We start from the raw sequence: 22,666 nt of genomic DNA on the forward strand, positions 1-22,666 counted from the left end.
GGTATGAAGCTATAGCGTGTTCCCTTTCCGTCTTTCTTGAGCCCGTGAATTGAAGGTATTCTTATTTTTCTTCCTTTTATAATTCCCAAAATCAAGTTACTCTTTATATCTCATATATATACACAACATGTTTTACCGGCGGCAATGGTCTACTTACATCCGTGGCTCAGCTCGAGTACCTCGGCATCGGCTCTCCAACAATCTACCAGTTCACCTTTCGTCTGCGGGGACCGGATAGGAATTTCCTCAAAGGGGGACCTGTCAACCATATGTTGATCATGTGATTGTTTGCACGCCGCTCTCAGCAGGAGGACAGACTCAAAGAAGATTTTAAAATACTGCTTTTATCTCAATGAAGGAAAGCAGGGTGGGTCATCAACATTGATTCATGCAGGATCACAATGTCTTTTTCATTATACTTAGTTTATATAATGCTAGATGTGTCATCTACGACGTCATCCTATGTAGCATATTACAAAAACCTATCAAGGGGTGGGATGGATTAGGGGAACATGTCTCCCATTGGCAGCCCCTTGTCTGTAGGACACACCCTGAGCTACTCCTAAAGACGTATAATACTGATTACAGCATAGAATATGGCAGCAGAATAATACTTGCAACACTGTATGTAAAAGTGGATGGCAGGCTTTTCTGAGTGGTTGGCAAGCCAGATCCAACTTTGGACATTTTGGCTCGCTAGTAGCACATACATAGAAACGAAAACCAGGTGCTTGGAGATACATTGAATATTGACCTTGCCAGTCTGCACTATCTCAGAACATTCAAGGGAGTTTAGGTACACCATTATCTTAGCTTCAAAGTTAATGAATAGTCCTGGTTTGCAAGCTCTTCATCACCTGTTACAAGACCACAAATTTGTCAATTTCGACAGTGTATTCAACACTATTTGATTCAATTATAATGGGTGCAGTTGCTCCTCTTGGGAAAAACAACTTCTTCATCATCTTTTCACTTTAAGATCCTGGGCTTGTATTTTGAGGTAGCTGGGTTGATTGACATAAGCCGTCATCCATCTTCTTCTAGTGGTCGTCCTAAACATTGAATATATACCTCTCAAAAGCAAGCTTCTATGTATTCCTTCTACCTTATGTTTCAGCGTATTTACTGTTATTGACGAGTGAGTCACTTCATTCTTCTTCGTGTTCATGATTACTCCATCATTGAATAAATGTTTCTCTTAGTTCCTCAGTTACATCGTCATCTTTAAGTATTTTCATATTGTTTCAGCAAAGGATCTACATCTTCATTATGACAATCTTTCGCTGTCGTCAGACTTTGTTTTAACGTACATCCATTCTGTTCATGGCTGCATTTCGACTGCTCGGTAATGAGCATCCTTCTTGGTAACTTTCCTCCATTATATCAGCTTGTGGGTACACTCTAAATGGTTGCCTGAGTGCATATCGTCTCTCATTTACTCAACTTTGTACAGGAATATTGCAAGGATTCATGCATGGGTTCCCAATTGTGGCATCTACTGGCGGAGACCAGTGAGAACGTTTCTACCTGCGCCTCTACACAACCATTAAAATATTAAGAAAATTCATTAGTACAAAGTAACCCAAGAGGGGAATGAGCAGAAGTCTGTTAAACTTACTTGAACATTATCCCTGAAGTACAGACGAATTAGAGTCTAAGAAGCTATTATCAAAATGCATGGTCTGAATGGAAAATCACCTATTTGACTCTGTGTGCCAGCCTCAAATTTTTTTGTCCCAATCTGTTTCACAAAAAAAGGTTGTCATTTTACTGCCTTTGGCGACCCAAAGCCTTCATGGGGGTATCCCCGGTCCTCCCTTTGGGCCTGGGACGGCTCTTTGGGTCCAGGTGCACCGCCCCCACTCAGTCCCTACTCCCTACACCCCTGCATAAGGGGGCAGGAGAGGAATGGGGATGAAGGGTGTGACATGTCAAGGGGAGTAAGCAGGGATCTTCCTCCATCCGGGGCAAAGGCGCACTAGAACAAAAGCCAGAGCGGCACTGCCCCAGATATGTGAAATGGGAGTTTGGGAGGAGGGTTCCCACATCCCTGAAAAATCCCCTCTCCCCCCCATTGGCCAGTAATTTCAACAATGGTACCACTGTCTCCCAATGACTCCCAATACTGTTTATGGCCACGGTTCTCTTTTTCAGAACCAGATCTTCCACGATCCAACTGGAAGCAGAAAAGACTTGGACTAGATCTGAACAAAAGGGGAAGTAGCAATGCTACAACCCAGATTAACCACAACCCTTCAACACATCCTAACAGCAACCAACACCTCAAAAAAGAGCTTGGGGGTCATTACGAGGTAGGAGGTAACCATGCTGCTATTAGCGGCATGGCTACCCCCTTACCGGGTACCGGGTTCCTTGAATGAGGAATTACTGGGCCATTTCGACCTTGGAGGGCCCGGTAATTCCTCATTCAAGGAACACATCCCCATTCCCATTTCAGTCACCCTAGGGCTCAATGGGAATGGGGAGGGTGCCAACAACGGGCCCGTTATTAACTAGTCCTGGTCTGCTTGCGGGACCAGCTAAGGACGCCTGGTTTTACCAGGCGTCCTTAGCGGGCCCTTCAAGCAGAACTCGTAATGAGGTGGTAAGGGGTTGACGGCTCCGGCACCTTTACCGGTGCCGTTAACCCCTTACCGCCAAAGGGGGAGGGGTTCAGAGGGATTTTTAAAGCCTCTTAACTGGGTCCTGAGAAAAAGACAGACACTGATTGGTGTAGAAGGTCAGGTTAGCGTTGCAGCCAATTAAGAAGGATGGCACAGAACCACCAGCCCCACACTATAAAAGCAGACAGTAGGAGAGGCAGAGTATGGGTTCTTCGAGTGAGATCACAGGAGGAGGTGACGGTGGACTGAAACACCAGGTGGAGGATGAACAGCAGAGGAAAGTGTTGGGAGAGTTAGTGTCAGATCTCAGTTAAGGTGAGGTATTTGTAAGTGCGAGTGGTAACCTTTGTGTAGTGCGAGGGGGGGTTTTAGAGAAGGTGATAGAGATAGTGTAGAAGTGAGCATAGTGGTGGAAGGGTGAGCAGTGTGGAGGATCAGGAGGACACAGAGGCTGTGAAGACATTTTATGCATGATTTATATTCTAAAGTAAAATAAGACTTAACTCTCCTTATATGTAAGGGGTGTTCCCTAACTATTTTACTAACTAAGGTGCTCGTCAGTCAGGGTGAATGTCCAAAAAAAAGTCAGTCCACTCTCCAAATCTAACCTATCTGACACTACCTCTAATGTAACTAAGGACAGTAGAATTACTCCTTTCTCCTGGTTGTTTTTGGCAAAGGATTTTGTATGTACTTTCGTTTCACTCAATAGACCATACGCAAATAGCATTTTGCTATCTTCTGGATTAAGTTCTGTAACTCTTGTAGGGGACTGACAGCTTTCCCCTCTCCTTTTATACCAACAAACTTACTTTTGCATAAGCACCTTTTCTCTTTTGTTGTCAGTTTCTAGTGTCTCTTCCCATAGTGCTGTTTCATATATGATTCTGGACTTCCTGGTCTCCTGGGAGCGTTTTCCCACATGTCTTAATTAATGATATGCTCCCTCTCATATTTGGGACCTGGGTCGACTTTTCCCTTCTCCCAAGGTAACGGGTTTTCAACTCTAGTCCTCTCCCACTTTGCGTGTTTCATACAGGTTTGCCTTTTATGAACATGGTTCGCATTCCTCTGCTTATTTCCAATGCTTTTCTCATTAGCATTGGGACCAGTTTTGTTTAAATTATGAGTCCCTCTTCACTTTCCGGTGATCCTATTCCCTGTATTACCTTCAGTTTCAGAGGAGTAACGTCACCAGTAACGACTTGCACTATCTTTCTGCTTTGTCTTTGCTCTGTGGCTCACTAGTCGCGTTGTCTGGTTCACATGTGTTTCGTTCTCATCTTCCAAGTCGAACTTACTCTGTATCTTGGGTTGGAAATGGTTCTCCCCTGTCAGTGGTATCAGTGTTTTGTGGACGGACTGTCGACCACCGTTGCTGTCTGGTCATGCCACCATCGAACTCTTTCTTCAATCGTGTTGCAATTTCTTACGTTCTCATACGCTGGCCTCCCAGCATCTTTGGCTCTGCGTTGGAGCTTGACTGGTTTATGTGGGCTAGGTGTTCTGCGAGAGCTTCACCTCCTACTGCTCTGCTATGCACAGGAGCGTCCCCTGGTTCTCTGTGCTTTCTGGTTTATTGACCTCTCTCGCCGTCTCTCTCCCTCTCTTATTGTCATGGTGCATGCTCCCATACCCCTGAAACTGGTGAGCCCATCCCTGACACTGGCATCCTTAAGGGCTTATCAAGCCCCAAATAGACTCTCCTGGACTCAGTCCTGGCGCCGCTGGCACCAGGCTCATAGTAGGGGTTGACTTCATGGAACTATATTCTCAGTTAAGGGAGGCTGAGCCTTTCAGTGCAGGGTGTGGCTTGGGACTACTTTACCAGAAGAGGCAGGATACGGTAAAGAGGGCCATTTGGCTGGAACTACTTGCAAGGCTATTTAAACCGCACCCTGCAAACAGAACACGCTTGGCGTTATTCTGCACTCCTGCAGCGTAACGCTCACCGTGTCTGTTCAACTCTTGCACCTCTTCTGCCACGCCCGTCCAGAGTTTTCCGTCCATCGACACCTGTGAAAAGAGAAGAACAGGAGTTATTAAAGCGTCGAAGGCCTTACCTGCAGTCTAACATCCCAGCCTCGCCTTCTGCTTATTCATGGATCGCCGCATCTGCAGAAGAAGCAGAAAAGAAGGTACCCACTCGGGTAGCTACACTCACCTGGGGTCGGCATCCTCCAGGAACTCCATTGAGCGGATCTTCCATCATCCTGAATTGCGCCGCACCTCGACATCATCATGAACTCCATCGAGCGGTTCTTCCATCTTCTTCCTGGAATTGCGCCGCACCTGCTGAACAGAAAAGACACAGCAGGTTAGTCACGCACAGCAAAGGAAAGCTATTCAAAAGAAGATTTAGCGCTCCTCGCACAGCGCTATACTCACCTGTAGGAAACCTGCTCATCATTGTGAGGAGAGTCAGTCCATTATCTGAAAACCGCTCAACATCGCGCCTGAAAGAAAAGAACGAACATTAGTTAAACTTGAGCGAGAAAGACTTTATGCAGCTATTCCAAGAAGCTATTGGGATAGAGACTTACCAGCTTACTCCGGTTCTTCCAAATCAGCAACCTCCATCGGATCAGTGAAGTAACTTGATCTTTGGAAAGGCTGTACAAACCGCGCCCCTGCCAGAGTGTGCAGGACGGAGTGCTCACTTTTAAAAAACCCAAGGTGAGCCAGAGGAAGAGATGGAAATCGGAAGGAGGTGAAGCCAAAACCAGCTCCATTCAGTTGGTTAATATCTTGTTTTGACTTTGCAGGCAAAGGCCTCCTGAGGTGAGAACGAAGGGAAGACGCGGGCTAGTATCCTCATTTAAGCAGCGCAACGCCAGTGCAGACATCATCCTTCGGGCACGAGCTACGCCCCCGTAGAGACCAGGTGAGCGTGACACTTATATCATCCCTTTTCAGAATCTTTGGAACAGTCCACTGGAGGGACTGATTTAAAGGGCTAGTCTTAGTTTTCTGTTGTGGATAGCATAAGTTCACTTCATCCTTATGGAATTGATTATGTTCCATTATGTGAAATCAAATCCATATAGGTCATCACCTTGAGGGCATCAGGGAGTTCCTCACGGGAACGGGAGTCCTTGACCAAGAGGGAAGTCTCTCCTGTTGAGGTCTCACTTGCCTCAACCACTAGGGAGGGAGTTCCGGATCGGGCTCACCTCCCTAATCGCACAGTGGGGGGCTCCTCCTTGGAGAGAAAGGATGAATTCCCTCAATTCGCCACAGCAGGGAGCCATATTCGGGGTAGAAGAGAGCAATAATAGCGCGGTGGAGTGATAGTAGTAGGACGGACTGAGGAGTAACATCAAAGGAGAGAAGGGGAGAGTAATAGCAATGAGAGTAGTTATACCAGTCATGCAGCGAGAGTAGCAGTAGAGTGGAGAGTTGTAGGAATGAGGGTAGTAACATTGGAAGGTGGAGGTTTGTGGTTGGCGAAAGAAACATCAGCTAAACAGTTGGGAGGACAGAAGGTGGGTGGAGTTGGATGGAGGAAAGTAATAAGGAAATAGAGGTCGTGAAAATGAAATGGCACACATACACTACCCTTCTGAACTTAACAATGATAAGTGTAGGACCAAGTAAGAAGTCTGTGAGTTTAGACAGCCTGCATATTAGGGAAGTAGGGGTTACCGGTCGGTAGCACTAACCAGGGATTATTAAAAAAAATGGGCTAGGCAGAGAATCCCACAAGAGATGAAAGACAGAGAGACGGGCAACCCAAGCGTCACTTTCTAAAACCCTTTTTCAGCCAGTGCCTATCAGTTGCCCGTCATCTTTGCTCCAAAGAATGGTTTTTGATAGATTTGTAATGAAGCCATTGAAATGAGAGTGGGGCTTATTCAGGCCATCTGTGAAAGGGGGCAGAATCAGAGAATTTGTAAATTCAGATCCTTTGGGAATTTCCAGGTTGTTTTCCGATGTGGGAAAATTGATTTATGTAAATGGTTCTGTTATTTGCTAGCCACCCTGTGCCCCCCGCTGCTGAGTACTCCAAACAGCGGAAATGGGGTTATAGAGAGTATGCTGTCTGTGTCAAGGTGACTGTTGTGCACATAGGAAGAGCATTATGTGCCGTCATGAGACTGCCATCTGTAACGAAACAAGTAGCTGCAGTGTTTTAAAAGCAAGATAATTGTCACACATTACATTTCCCCATATTCTGCCATGAACAAGGGCAGGCAGACCCTGAGGCCAGCATTTGTGGCACTGTTGAAAATCCATCTTAAAGACTACAATCTGAGAAAAAAACACAATTACAAGAGGGCCCATCAGTGGCAGGCCCTCTGTAGTCATACAAAAATAAAGAATTAGGAGGGAAGGCACAAAAACCAAGGAACGATCCAAGATATGATTACATATAACATCTCTGTACACCCATCCAGACCTCCCTTGGCTACATAACCTACCTATCTGTGACTTTCCCGGTGGCACCATCCACAATTTCCAATGTGCTATCTCCTTTTGACCAGTTTAGGCTGATTGTGCGGCATCTGGGATCGCAGTGTGGGGATGAGACAAGGGGACCATTGTATACATGAACATTGTTGGGGAAGTAAATCCTAGGTAACAGGTTGTCCTCATATGGCTGCAGACGGTCATTGATAACTTTGCTCAGAGTGCGGGTTTCCACTTGCATGCCACCTGCATGGTAAGAAAAATGTGATGTTAACACAAGGTTTCAGGTGTTCGATTGATGAAGGGTACTGCTACATAGTAAACTGACAGCACATTCCAGAGCAAACACAAGAGCAATAAATGCATACCATCCACGCAGCTTACTTCTAATCACACTCTGCTGTAGAAAAGATAACATCCATACATAACCTCATCAACTTCTGTATCCAAGCTAGATGATGTTGGGCTTGGGGACTGTCTGGAGATGATATCTGGGTCACCGTCCCTTGATCGTCATCACAGCACAAGGCACAATGTCAGAAACCCACAGAGAGACAGCTCGGATAGCCTTAACCCTTCCCACCCCCCAGTGACTCAAGTCAGGAAACTTCTGGGTGATTTAACCCCCCGCAGTACTTTAGGGGGCCATGCAAGACACTTATAGTGAAACCCCATCCCTTCTGAGGGGGCTTGAAGATATCTAAGCAGACCCAAAGAGAATAAGAGGGGAAGAAATGTGTCCCTGTAACCAGAGTCAATTTTATTTACACTGTCCATTGTTCTGATGCTGTTGCAATCCACATCGCAGTATCAGCAGAGTCACTTTCAAGCTGCAGTGAGATGCTTCCCAAGTGCTGCAGACCCAAACTGGACACAATGCGGCACGTCTGCCATTTCCCCGACTGCAGGCCCAACCATGTGGGATACAAAGTTACTAGTGCATTGTCTCCTGGCATTATTTCCTAGCGGGAGACAATGTTGCATATTCGCTGTAAACCAATGTTCTGTGCATATTTAGGGAGTGTAGGAAGCTTTCCAAGAGGTCTTCCAGAGTCCACGCACTGAGGAGACAGACCTGGAACCTGCACAGGCAGCACTAGAGAGGGGCAGACTACAATCCAAGATGGTGGACAGGCCAGATGAAGTCTGAATCCTGCCCCCAGCCAGAAGTGAGGCCAAGTGCACCCATGAGTGGCGGGAAATCACAACCTCTTCCAATTACCAGACACAGGAGCAGCCATTGCAGAGACCACAGTAAGGCATTGAGGAGCATAGAGTATGGTGCTGGCTGGAGACAGGAGAGTGTTAGGGAATGCGGACACTACAGCGACAAAGGAGGTTGAAGAGGTGGATTCAGTGGAGAGCAGGAGGAGGTGGTGAAAGCTAAGAGAGGGAGGGAGACGGTTGTAAAACCAAGGGAATAGAAAGTGGCAACATCAAGAGGCGAGGGTGGTAGTCAGGAGGAGGTGGTAGCCAAAAGGAGAGGATTTGATAACATCAGAACATGGAAGGGATAGAGAGGAGATGGTAACACCTGGTGGCGGAAGCGGTACAGAGAAGTTGGAAGTGGTAACATCAGGTAGCAAAAGTAGGACAGAGGTGTGGTGTAGGTGGTAATATCAGGAGGATGTGCTTTTCCAGGTGTGTTAACGCCAAGGCCTGTGCAGCAGAGTTGGTGACATCAATTGAGTAAAAGGACAGAATAACATCAGGAAGTCGAGGCAGTATAGGAGAGGAGTAGGTGGGAACATCAGGCGGTAAAGGCAGGCCTAATCAAAAGGAGACAAACAATCCCATAGTCAACCAGGACAGGGCATTTTCAGTGGATCAGGTTGGCCATAGACAGGACCAGAATGTGAGTATACCAGGGAAGGTATGCTGCGATTAGCCAGGAGAGAGGGGAAACAGCAGGTGAGACCCCAGTTAGGGTAGACCTCAAGAAATATCTCTCCAGCTGTCCATGACAAACTACTGCCATGTGCTAGCAAAACTGGCTGCCTTAGTGAGTCTTGGGAACAGGACCTCAGAAAGCCTTTGACTAGTCATTAGAAGAAGGGTTTGAGAAAACCTAAAGACTGCAAAACACCCAGAGAACCGAGATGTAGTTTTAGAACCACTTTCTGAACTTTATGGAGTGTGAAGGACATTCAAGAATCCAGGAAGGCCAGAGAACCCGGTGTGAACAGGAAGTACCTTAAATTGATCTCCCATGGATGGAGAGGCCTGGAAAAGCCAAACCCATTTTGGTTTAGGAAGATGCCATTTCTACTTCAAGTTGGCCCCTTAGTAATTATTTCCCCAATAATGTTTTTTTTCCTTGGACATATGGTCTTGGAGTACTTCTTAGTAGCAGGCAGTCCTGTAACAGGACTCTCACCTGGCTCTCTTTTCAGGGATATCTGGGATATAGTGTCCAGCAATGACCTGAACCTCGGGCAGATCTGGCAGAGTTGGCATACTTCACAGGTTCTTTGGCCATGTGACATGGTGAGGATCTTGACCATCTCAGTGTGGAACAGACCTGGTGATGTACCATGGCATATGCAAGAGCGGATCCTACCAAAGATGCCAATTAGTCCCTTGCATGTGCCTTGTTGGTCCATGTGGGTACCATTGTCAATCACCCAATGCCTACCAGCCTCTATTCCGGACATAATTTCCTTTTTGTTATTGCAGGATCGCAAGCTTTATATCCACCCTAGCAGCACCTAACCCAGACGAACAGAGGTAAAGAGACAAGGAATATGAAGTTCGCATTCATAGCAACTTCCAACTCACCGGCCAGAAACGTAGCGTTTTCAATGTAGAGAGAAGGCAAAGAAACAAGTGAACGCTAACCTAACCAGCCACTGGGACTGTGAGAACACTGTCAAAAGAAAAGGGGCAGGGTCTGAGGTGGTTTTTGAACCTGTGCACTGTGATGATCCTGCCCCAGGGAAATGCCTGCCACTAGATTGGCCTTAGGAGAAAGAAGGAACCAATGGAATTGGGGAGGAACCAGCAAAACAGAAGATCACTGGTATAAAAACCTACATGCATACAAAAGAGTGAAAGGTGTCTGGGTGAGGTCAGAAGGTGTGGTGGTGGAGCGAGAGACCAGAAGGAAGGTGTAAGGTGAAGCAGAGTATTAAGAAGTCATTTAGCCGGCGGATACAAGTTCAGGTGAGTTATGGATTGTGAGAGAGTGGTACCAGTGTGAAAGGGGAAACGTGTGGTTGTGGGAGTGTATGTTACAGTCTAGAATTAGACAGAGAGTGTAAGGGATAGCAAAGATTGAGAGTATTTAGTCGAAGGTGCGATTGGTGGAGTGAAAGGGAGAGAGGAAGTGTGAGTGAAAGTGAGATGATGGGGAGGTTAGAGGTATGTGGAGAAAGTAGTAGCAGGAAGCAATATGTAAAGAGAGAAGAATAAAGGAAAACAGGAGGGACAGAGGAGAAGAGAGATACGAGGGAGTAATGGAAGAAGGGGGAGTAGAGAGAAAAGGAGGAGGCCAGAGGATTGGTGAAGAGTGACAACAGGGGAGATAAAACAACTGGGATGATCAGAGGTGAGGAAGGAGGATAGAGTAGAAAGTGAACAGAGGAGAGACATCAGAAAGGAGAGAGCAGTGACACGCATAGGAGAGAGAGCGAGAGAGAATGAGAAATTGTGAGTGGTGAGAGGTGGCAGGCATCCTTCTAAATAGTCATTACATCTTGGGGCAACACAATATTAGGGAAAACCTAGGAAATGTAGGCCCTCACCCATAGTATAGACCATATTAGACAGTAGAGTCTACCAAACATAAGTTGCATTGCATCACTGTGAGGGAAAATGGGGAAGCTAGGGCTATGGTGTAGGGTGCATACGGGAGGTTGAGGGACGATTCAGGTATCTCCCAAAGTCAAACCACCCTGCAGTCTGAAAAATAAAATAAAAACCCTTGAACTGTACCCCCGAGTTGGTGAACATTCTTCAAGCCACTCTTGACAGACTACTCAAGCACTGGAAAAAATACCTTTTCTTTACCCACTGCAGGTTAAATAAAAGAGGCACAATACAATTATATAAAAGAGATGATTTAGGCCTACATGGACCACCCCAGAAATTCTAAAGTTTTGTTTAACATAAGAATCCTTCAATTGTATCATGGAGTCTGTCTCACAAGTGAGTTACAACAGTATGAAACATTCATCGTTTCGAGATGAGACCTTACCAAATGACTTGCAGGGCGGAGTGGAACAGGGCCGAGAGTGGGCTGTTTCCGTCGCCACCATTTTCCTTTCCCTGTTCCAAAAGCCTCCCCCACACCTGATAAGGAGGGGCCAGGTGCCGCATAACGCTCCACGAAGCGGGCGGTTTCCATCAACACCATATTCCTTTCCCTGTTCCAGGAGCCTGCTACACACCCGACGAGAAGTAGGGGCCGGGTGCTGCAGAGTAGGAGAGCATGAAGCTCCAGTCATTCTCACCCAGCGTAGTTGAGCGGGACCGAGAGCGGGCTGTTTCCGCCAACACCATATTCCATTCCCTGTTCCCACAGCCTTCCACACACCTAACTAGAAGGAAGGGCTAGGTGCCTGTGAGGTGCATTCAAAGGCCCCAAACAGAAGTCCCTTTCACATGACCAGCAAGATGTTAAACACTGAAGCAAAAAAGGCTTGGCCTTTGTTTTCTTTCAAATAAAATTGAAGATCCATGTGGAAAAGGAGCCCAACTGTCATTTCCAAAGGAAAAGCAGCATTTGAATTCACAAAAGGAGGAATCAAAGATCCTTTTCACATGGAAAAAGGATTTTTAAACAGTGACACAAAAAAACGGCTTGCAGAGGTGTGTGCAAATAAAAGCAGTTTAAATATGAAAAAGTATCACAGATCACTGAAAAATATCAGGAAAAATACATGATGTGCGGGTTGACAAAAAGCAATGTATTTTATTTTTCACCTAAAAAACTCATGTGACATTTGAAGAGCCAATTTGTTTTCATGGAAAAATGTCAGCCCAAGGCAAACCCTTTTGCTGGCTGTGAGCAAAACTAGACAAGGAAATCTCCCACTGCCAGTCTGGATGTCACATTTTCCAACTAATTACCAACTGTAATAATGTGTCCTGCTAAAGGTGTCGAAATTCAGTGCTCTCCAGACCTGCTGGCTCTGAAGGCATGGACTGTAGGAGAAGTTCCCCTTGGCTGGAGCATGACTAATCCAAGCATATGCAATTATATGTCACTTCAGGCAGCGGACGGGAGAAAAACCAGTAACATTTTTACGAACGTAATGGACGCTCAGTGGCACACACCATGCGCACAGGTACTTATAACTGAGTTGCACATATTTCGCTGAAATAATATTCATACCTCCAGTTTGTGGTGATGGGTGCTCATGTGAATGAATTTTGATGCACAAATTTTGCATTATTTTACTGAACTTTCTACTGAAGTGCTTTCCAATGACACGCCCCTTGGAGGCTTAATGTGCAATGGTATATATGAAGTGTTGTACAGAAGTGACAGTGTACGATGCAAACGTCTTGAATGCCATTGGTGGATGTGTGTGTGACCATTTAACAGTCCCCAATGAGGTAGTGATGGACAAGAAATAGTGCACAGGGAAAAAAGGAGTCCTCCTGCTTTACTGGGGCGCAGCCCTCCCGGTACTTGGGTAAGAGTACGTGCAACATTCTCTGCTTCTCACCCTGCTGGCCAATGAAAATGGGACTATGGCCTTTGTCCAATCAGGTGCTCAGGGTGTGGGTCACAGGCAAGAGCAACAATAGGGAGAAGGACCCCTCCTGCTTCACTGGGGTGCGGCCCTCGCGGTACTTGGGGAAAGGCACGTGCCACAATCAGCATTTCTCACTATGGTGGCAAATTGAAATGGGACTGTGGGGAATGTCCACTCAGGTGCTCAGGGTGTGCGTCACAGGAAAGGGCAGCAATAATTTTTTCCATTACTTTGTGGTGCGGCTGGCAAGACACAGTTTTCAGCGTGGGTGATGCCTTTGTGGAAGATCTGTTCGTGTATGTCCCCCAAGAAGACCTTTGTGCCATTTTCGGTTTTGAGGGAGTGGAGGTTTTGTGGTGCAGTGTCGAAGCATGCTGTTTCGGTGGAGTGCTTGTCGCATGGCCACTTTTACAACTGTACATGTTGTGGTTGTGCACTTTGGAGCCTTCTTTTTGGGTCCCATGCATTGTTCCCGTGTGTACCATCAACTGAAGAAGATGATGAAAGCAGTGCCAAGGTGCTTTTCTCATGTATACCACCGAGAATAGTGTTGGACTATTCCGATGATTCCTGCAGCCAGCCAGAGGTCGGAAGGGGTCTCATCAACAGAAGCATGTGCGACTTCCAGAGTGCTCCTAGGGTGTTCTCCTGTGAGAATGAGAACATTTTTTCTCGATATATGCACCTTTTCAAAGGAAATGGCATGTCTTTGTCGACCAGCAGGAATGACATTTTGTTTCACAATCTACAAGCTGCACTGAAGACCCTATTGTAAGAATGTGAGCTGACGTACAAAACACAAATAGTATAAAAAATGCAACAAAAAAAAAAAGGTGTTTCTATGGAAGCTCCTTTAAAAAAAAAAAGGCTCTTTTCAGAGCCGCCACAACTAACAATGTCCCCTAACCTGGTTGAAAGTTATTCCCCCACTGCTGCGCGCAGACACCGCACGAAAAGTCTGCGAATATCGCAATACTTACAGGGTGGCACTTGTTAGATACGCCCCTTTTGCAGATGACGGCCATAGAAATGGGCCTGTAGAGGCTACTGGATTGGTCAATAAGGTTTGTGGGTGCGGTGCGTACACACAGACTGGTACATGGTGCATTTGTAGACAGAAATGCAGAGGTGCGGTTATGGTTGTGTGTTTCACAAGCCACAGCGTGCAGGTTTTTGGGGAGTTCGTAATACATTGATTGAAAGTGAATGGAAAACACTGTGCAGTGGCTGCCCATTTTGGAATCTATCATGTGGATGTGTAGTGCTATGGAGTACCTACAATGAAGTGACTGATTTTGGTTTGTCTGTGTGACACTTTGTTGACGCGCAATCATGGCGACATAATTGTTCATTGTGCAGGGAAAATTGCACACCATGTTACATGAGTTTCAGTGCTGTTTGCGATGAAGGAGGCAGTTGCCGAGGTCATGCGTCTGTTTCCGATCTCCTGCATAACTTTCTATCGCATTGTGCAGACACCGATGTGGCTGCGTTATTTTTCATTTGGTCCGCAAATGGAGAAAGCGTGGTACATTGCGAAGAAGTGCATGTGTGCCTTTCTACGACATGTGCCAATGGCGTACTTCACACATAGGAATATGACGTTTCCCAGCAGTTTTCCCCAGCAATAACGTTCATCCTACTATGCCTCCCATCCCAATTTCTGCACACCCCATCCAAATTGCCTTGGTGCCCTTCTTGAAAGTAGTGGAAGAATTTTTGTATTAAGTGTTGTGCACTGAAACTCTTCAAAACGCTCTGCAACACGTAAAGAATACTCTTTCTGCAGCGAACCCCTTTCCAACCGATTCAACTACAGTGTTTTGCACAGTGCCACTCCTCCCGCTCTGCATCAGTTCATTGGCAATTGCATTGTTCATCTCTGAAAGGTGCTTTCATTATTTCCCTTTTTTCCTTTCCCAGTTAATTTCTATTTATTTTGGTCTTCTAACACACGCCACAGATGGAACGGCAGGAAAGGCCCGGTACGGAAGAGGCAGCACCTGCATGGATACCATAGGGGACGTGCAGAGAGACGTAATTATTGGGTGACCCTCACCTACATAGGCGCCAGTCATTGTCATGCTCCCGGACAGACCCTTCCCACACACTTCCACGTACCTTCCCTATGTAGAGTAGCATGTTACAGTACATGCACAATACAATGCTCTCTGCCGGGTAAGGGTCTGTAGCGCGGCATATGGTCTGCAAGGATGTTTTAGATCTCCGCTGCCCCGGTTGTTGGCCGCAGCAGATGTGGAAAATGCTGTACATAAAATTACCGTACTTCATTGTTGGAAGGGCGGTAGACTGCCCACTGGTCCTAACTACAGTACTTTTCTAACCACCACTGACATTGTTTGAGCTCTGAACATTCTGCTGTTTGCTTACTTGCCTATACATGCACTAGTATGTGCGTGACCAAGCCGCACCAGCTTTGCCATTTTGCAGGCTCACTACAAACTGTTCCACTTGCAGTTACATGTTTTCTTCAACTGTGAGACCCACAGGTGACTTCTTGCCACTTTTCGTCACAGTGCTCAGTGCAGAGACTGTGTGCCTGTTTCACGGGTCATGGAAAGGCAAGCAGCACATCAATCAAATTAATGCAAAATTTAACACGCCCATGTTAGACTGCAGGTTGTTGTTGCTTGTTTACCAGTAGATCACATACAGCCAGGCGTGCTGCAGCCATACATTGGTAGGTTTGCAGAGCCACCCATGTAGTCGGCAGGAGTACTTGAAATGCGGTAGCCTATTGTATGAATCCGTAGAGCTGGCGACAGGGGCGGTGTTACGAGCACACCGAGGATGCCCTACGCATGGGTATAGCTGTGCAACGTATACACGTGCGCTCCCACAACTATTTAAACATGCATTATAAGATGCGGACATGCAGCCACTAATGGAGTCCTACGGATACTTGCAATGTGATTGCACATACGCCAGCCAGGTCCAGTCTCCCTAGGAAACGTCCATATTGCTTACCTGCCGTCCTCAAAGCCAATACAGTGCAGCACAGACTCAACATGCAATGTTAACACAAAAAGAGAAAGCACTCAAACACTTACCAACACTTACCATGCACATCTGCACTTGCTAAGATACACCAACACTATTAGGAAAAGGATGGGATAGCGCAAACGGGTACATAAACCAGAGATTTTGGCCTTTCCACACGTTCATCATGAGGGCAGCCAAGGAATCATTGACAAACTGTTGTTAATGGGACGTTATCGTTCTGTAGCAATATGAAACAGCTATCATCTTTACAGAAAACACTATGCTAACGCAACGTTCTGGTTACAGTGCCCTACCAAAAACCTATGAAATTCACTAACAAAAAACATTGTTAAAAGGGATGTTATGGTTAAGTTGCTCTACTACAAATGTATTGCCTTTACTGAAAAAAACTATGCTAAAGTAAGGGTCTGGTTACACTGGCTTAGTAAAAACCTATCACCGTCAGTGCAAACAGGTTGGTGAAGGGACGTTATGCTTCAGTTGCCCTAAGAACAACCTAGCAACTTCAGTGCAAAAACGTTTGTTAAAGGAACGTTACAGCTACTTTGCACTAACCACAACCTATCCATACTATGCTTACAAGTAAAACCGAAAACCCCCAGAAAAATATCGGCAGTTATGGTAAGCTAAGCAACCATAACTCTCACCACCACTGTGCACTGCTAAGACTAACACCCATGACATCAAAGATGTTCTTAGGGCAACTGAAGCATAACGTCCCTTCACCAACCTGTTTGCACTGAAGGTGATAGGTTTTTAGTAGGCCACTGCAACCAGACCCTTCCTTTAGCATAGTTTTTTCAGTAACGGGCATAGGTTTGCAGTGGAGAAACTTAACCATAACGTCCCTTTAACAATGTTTTTTTTGTTATATATATGTACACTGTGAGAAAACTGAAGGTGTCTCACTTACTAGTCCCCGGGGATCTGCCATCCAGGTGGCCAGGACACGGCCATCGCTATTGGATCCAGTTCCTGGAGGTGGATCAGTGGGGAGGATCACCTGGATGAGGGGTCTTCAGGGAGTGGAAGTGGGACACCGAAGGTTGAGATGTGATACCCCTTCCTTGTAACACCTTTTCCCCAACCAACCCCGTAGGATATTTAGAAGCTCTACCTCCCCTGGCCCCTTTTCTGACACAAACACTTTATTACACAGAGAAAAATAACAGACTAACACCAATACCATTTACCCGACATGTCCCAACACAAGGGTCAGGCAGAGTCAGGCCATTGACCAGAACCACAAACACCTGTCGGCCCCTTTCCCTTCCCCACAGGGATAAAAGGCAGAGCATGAGAACACACAAGGAGCAACGCCGATCTCACAAGGGGACAGCTATTCCAGATCGGCAGTTCAAGAGGAGGAGAAAAGCAGCAAGACCTGAAAGGACGACAAGAAGGGAGTTACCCTTGCCCTTTTCAACTCAACACCACGAAGCCTCCGATAAAGGAATTACAAGACTGAGTAGTACGGCTGGCGTGTGGCGTGACAAGTGTCAACGGTGCACGGGGCTCTCCTGCACGGAAAACAGACAGGGAGGGACGCTGGCTACTGTGGTACCGTCCTTGACTCCGGAGGTGAAAAAGACCAGCGGGTTCAGCACAGCCAGTGAGTCGGAGAAAGCTGATAGCAAACCGAACTATGTTGAGCCCAAGGTTGCAAGTGGTAACATTGTATGTGAACAAAGAACTTTTGAGAAAACCGATGTTCTCAAGAAAAGAAAGAAGTGTTCACCAAATAATAAATCAGGATGGTATGGCTGGGTTCTCCCTTCCACCAGTTTCTATCACGGGACAAAGCAGGACCTTTGAGCACAGCACACTGCTAGGCCACGCCAGCGTGAGGTTACAGTTCTTTTCAACGATGCCAGGATAGTAGGGGGCCAAGTCTCTTTCCCGCAAAGGCCTGCTGAACCATAAACAAAACAAAAGTTCCTTTGGTAATCTTTCACGTTGGGCGATTGCTCTTCACCCCTTGGATCCTCCTCAGCTGGGCTCTGATCCTTCTTAACCGCCCTCAATCGGGTTTACTATGCCCTTCCTCTCAAAATCCTATTTAAAAAAGTCTCAATGCCTTTTTAAACAACTATTCAATGGCGACATCCCTCAGCCGGGTTCACACTTATCGCCACAATGCTCACGGGTATATCACGGTTTACTCTCAATTCGCAGATTTGAATTCAGAAAACCTCAATGACCCTTCTGTGGCCATTTTTTAGCTCTTAGCTCTCGATTATTTTGTAAAATTATCATTTCTACATTTTAGATCTAATGCATTTGTGATCTATTATTGGCATGGCCGGACTGCGATTTCCTGGGCTTTCTAGACAGGCCTCCTGAGCCTTTGCCCCTCCTGTCGTAGAGATTACGGTAATTACATTTTCTCCCCCTTAGTCACTTGACATGGCTGACTCTACGAATGTGGGAGCAGCTCCCCTGGTTTAACCCTCTGATCACCTTATTTTATGTGTACAGACCATTTGTATTGCTTACATGCTTGTTTTTTTCCCTTCCTGTTACGATGCCTGCCCCCGGAAAGGCAGACCTGGCCCAGCAACCCCGGAAGCAGGCATCATGCCACTTGAAGCATGCCCAAAAACCCCAGTTAGGGGCTATTTGGCTACAGTCCTCCCTATGGCGCCAGGCTCATAAGAATAAAATCAGTCCTGGCGCCATGGGCGCCAGGCTCATTACAGAAAACTTACCTGATGCAGACCATGCTGCATACCTACCTGATGCAGACCATGCTGCACGAAGCCACAAGCCAAATGAGGCTTAGAGGGACTATTTTACCTCAGGGACTCCTTTCCTCTCGGGTGGGGCTGTGGAAGAATACTTACCTGGAACTTCTTCCAAGGCTATTTAAGCCACACCCGGACAGCACATGTGCTTCGCGTTATTCTGCTTGCTGCAGCGTAACGCTCACTGTGTCTTCAGCAGCTCCAGTCTTCAGCCACGCCCGCTTCAGCCCGGGAACACCTGGAACAAGCAAAGGAGAAGGAGAAGAGGTCAGAACAAAACCCTTACCTGAATCCTTGATCCAGCACATCGTCGATCTGGAAGAGGGAAGCCTTCACAGGTGCATTGCCACGCACCTCGCAGCGCCGCGCTGAACTCACCACCCGGGGCTGCATTCCTTTACTCCATCGCGAACCCAGCATCTCCAGGCCATTCTTCAACACCTGGGGGAGACAAGAACAAATAGGTGAGCAAGGGCAATATAAACCACCCCCAAAGACTTACCTGATTACCACAGGGGGGTACTCACCTCATCTCGGGTCGGCGCAGTCAATTCTGCATCACCGCCGCACCCCGGCCCCTAAGAGGAAAAACAAGGACAATACAAACCACCCCCAAAGACTTACCTGATTACCACAGGGGGGTACTCACCTCATCTCGGTTCGGCGTAGTCAATTCTGCATCACCGCCGCACCCCGGCCCCTAAGGGGAAAACAAGGACAATACAACCTAACCCCAAAGACTTACCTGATTTACCACAGGGGGGTACTCACCTCATTTCGGGTCGGCGCAGTTAATTCTGCATCTTTGCTGTACCCCGGCCCCAAAGGGGAGTACCACATAAGACTTACCAGGATCTTACCAATTGCCACTTGGAACTCTTCTGGTAGTTTAAATCTGCAACCTGCAAGGAATCTGGCAGAGTGAAGATCAGACTTTTGAACTCTTACGAACAATTGGACTTTAGAGTCAATACTGGAACTCACCAATTCCTCCACGCCAGTGAAGTAACTGGTCGTCTACGCGCCCCTGTGCTCGCCGCAGGATGGAGAGCTCATCTTTATAAATCTTCAGGTGAGATTAAGAGGGGACTTCAGGAGTGTTCTGTGGGCAGACAAGGGGAGTGGGAAGGCGGGTTAACGCTCAGATTACGGGAGGTTAATTCCCTTTCTCCATTGCAGAAAGATATTCGTACGAGCCCAACAAACGAAGCTAAGTGGGTCTGTCCAGTCTGTCATCTCGGCTCTACGTGTTACTCTGGTGGAAGCAACAGCGGGCCAGTCCAGATCGACGCCCCCGTGGGAATCAGGTGAGCGTAACAGAACGCGAAGCCTACCCACAAATACCCACCTGGGCGTCATGGAGACCTCGGAAACCGATCAGTTGGCCCAATTATTAGGGGAACTAAGGGCCGAAGTGCATTCCGCCCGCCAGGAAACCAATGCCCTCAGGAGGGAATTGATAGTATCAAAAGAACAAACTGATGATTTGGCCAGACAGCTATTACAAAGCCAGGCTGGACAAACACCTCTACCTGGACTCGGTGCCACAGAGTAACCCGGTGCAGATAAACCTTCCTGAGCCGTTCCCTTGGCTCTGCCTGAACGCTTTGCCGGAGACCCAAAAAGGTTTGCTATATTCATGAATCAATGTCGCTTACACTTTTTATGTAGACCTGGAGCTTTCCCAAACGATCAAGCCAAGGTAGCTTTTGTACTGTCATATCTTAGTGGCAGTGCAGCGGACTGGTCCATTCCGCTAGTAAATCAGGATGACCCGATTCTTCGAGATTTCCAAGGTTTTCGAACTAGCATGGAAAGACTGTTCGCCCAACATTCCCAAGGACAGGCTTTGGATAACAAACTTTTATCCTTACGGCAAGGTAATCAGGATCTTTTATCTTACATTGCAACTTTCAATAGATTAGTTGTGGAAACCGAATGGCCTGAAGCCAAGCGAATTATATTATTCCATCGAGGGCTTCGGGGAGAACTCAAGGATGTTTTAGCCCAAGTTGTGAACCCGCCTTTAGACTGTGCTGAATATATAGATTTTGTGGTCCAGTTAGATCACAGACTTCAAACCAGAAAGGCTGATCGAACCAAGTTTGAAAACAGGGTCTTGGTTAAAACCTACGTAACCTCTAAGGGGGTAGATGCCTCAGAACCCATGCAAATCGGGGGGGTTAGAGGACCCTTAACCCAGAAGGAAAGGGAAAGAAGACGGCAACAGCAATTATGTCTATATTGCGGAGCTACTGGTCATTTCCTTCGGAACTGCCCTGTAAAACCACCAAGAAAACTATAGGAGCAGCAGACGAAAACCACTTGAAACCTGACTCGGGAAATGATCACGCCCGGCAAGCGTAGAGGTCAGCTTGCCGAGCTTAAAGAAGGACACTCTGACCTCGCATTTCACCATACCCATGGTCCTTATAGATCCAGAGCAGCCATCACGCATGCACGCGGTAAAGGCGTACGTAGATAGTGGAGCCATAGGAAACTATTTGGACTACGGATTGGCTTCCAGTATGAATCTACCTCTCACCCGAAAGACCACTGCCGATGTCGTCAGCACTGTTGATGGAACTGAAATTGCCTCTGGGCCCGCAACTCATTCCACTGCAGAGATGACATTGCTGGGTCAGGATGGACACTGAGAGGTTATGGTGTTTGATTTAATCAAGGCTCCACAGTTTCAACTGATACTGGGAATCCCTTGGTTGGAAAAACACAATCCCTGTATTGATTGGCGAGAGAAGAGACTAACCTTCCCAGAATGTGTTAACACCTGTTACCCAAAGAGAACTCTAAATACAGTACTGGCCCCAATAATCCCAGCTGCCATACAATTACCTGCTGAATACCAAGACTTTCAGGATGTCTTTCAAAAGGAGCAGGCAAACACTTTACCACGGCACAGATCATATGATTGTCAAATAGATCTCATACCAGGAGCACAACCACCTTGCAGCAGAATCTATGCCCTCACGGAACCTGAAAATCTCCACTTGCGCAGGTACCTAGACCCGTATCTTGCTAATGGCTTCATCCGCCCGTCCAAGTCCCCTGCATCTTCCGCTTTGTTCTTCGTGCCAAAAAAGGAAGGCGATCTTAGAACATGCATTGACTACCGCGCGCTGCATCAGGTAACTATCAAGAATCGGTACCCATTGCCTTTGATCCCTGAACTGCTAGACCAGGTAAAGAACGCTTGTATATACACAAAACTAGACCTTCGGGGGGGGCATATCATCTGGTACGCGTCAAAGAGGGTGACGAATGGAAGACTGCTTTTCGCACCAAGTACAGATTATTTGAGTACCAGGTGATGCCTTTCGGACTGTGTAACGCACCAGCAGCCTTCCAGTTCTTCATGAACAATGTCTTCCGAGAGCTCATCGATGTTTGTGTAGTCGTTTACATCGACGATATCTTAGTATACTCCCTATCAGAATCCGATCATGTAAAGCACGTCCGAGCAGTCCTAGAAAAGTTACGCCAGTATAAGTTATATGCTAAACTGGAAAAGTGCATCTTTCACACTACGGAAGTAGAGTTTCTTGGATTTATTCTGACCCCGAAAGGAATCCGGGTGGATACACGTAAGGTGGACGCAATTCTTAATTGGCCTTCGCCAAGCTCAGTCAAAGGAGTTCAAAGCATGCTCGGCTTTGCCAATTTCTACCGCAGGTTTATCCCAGACTTCTCACACATTGTACATCCCATTAGAACACTATTGCGAAAGAATAAACGCTTTACATGGACAGAAGAAGCCGAGAACGCCTTCCAAGAGTTAAAAAAGAAATTCACGTCCGCTCCTTTATTACGACACCCGCGCCCAGAGCTTCCCTACATAGTGGAAACAGATGCATCCAGTTCAGTTATGGGAGCAGTGCTCTCCCAAAAGGATCCCGAAACTAACCAGCTGCACCCAGTGGCGTTTTGGTCAAGAAAGTTTTCGGCTCCCGAATTAAATTATGCTATAACCGACAAGGAACTGTTGGCCATCAAGTCCGCCTTCAAGGCTTGGCGGCACTATCTGCTGGGCGCCAGGCATACCATTACGGTCATCACTGATCACCGCAACTTACAATACCTAAAGGTAGCCAAGGCCCAATCTTCACGCCAACTCCGTTGGGCATTGTTCTTCGCCGAGTTTGAT

The 22,666-nt window shown here is 46.8% G+C and overlaps 1 protein-coding gene across 1 annotated transcript in view; it reads right to left on the minus strand.

Annotated features, from left to right (window-relative positions):
• Positions 1-22,666, minus strand: part of LOC138566703 (adenosine deaminase domain-containing protein 2-like) — a 1,803,535-nt gene that overhangs the window by 194,708 nt on the left and 1,586,161 nt on the right. The window contains exon 10 of the mRNA XM_069644294.1: positions 7,046-7,280. Within this exon, the coding sequence (XP_069500395.1) occupies positions 7,046-7,280 (235 nt within the window). The remainder of the gene's footprint in view (positions 1-7,045; positions 7,281-22,666) is intronic.

Source organism: Ambystoma mexicanum, chromosome 2p (genome assembly GCF_040938575.1).
Source record: "Ambystoma mexicanum isolate Mex_15411 chromosome 2p, UKY_AmexF1_1, whole genome shotgun sequence".
Taxonomy (NCBI): Eukaryota; Metazoa; Chordata; class Amphibia; order Caudata; family Ambystomatidae; genus Ambystoma; species Ambystoma mexicanum.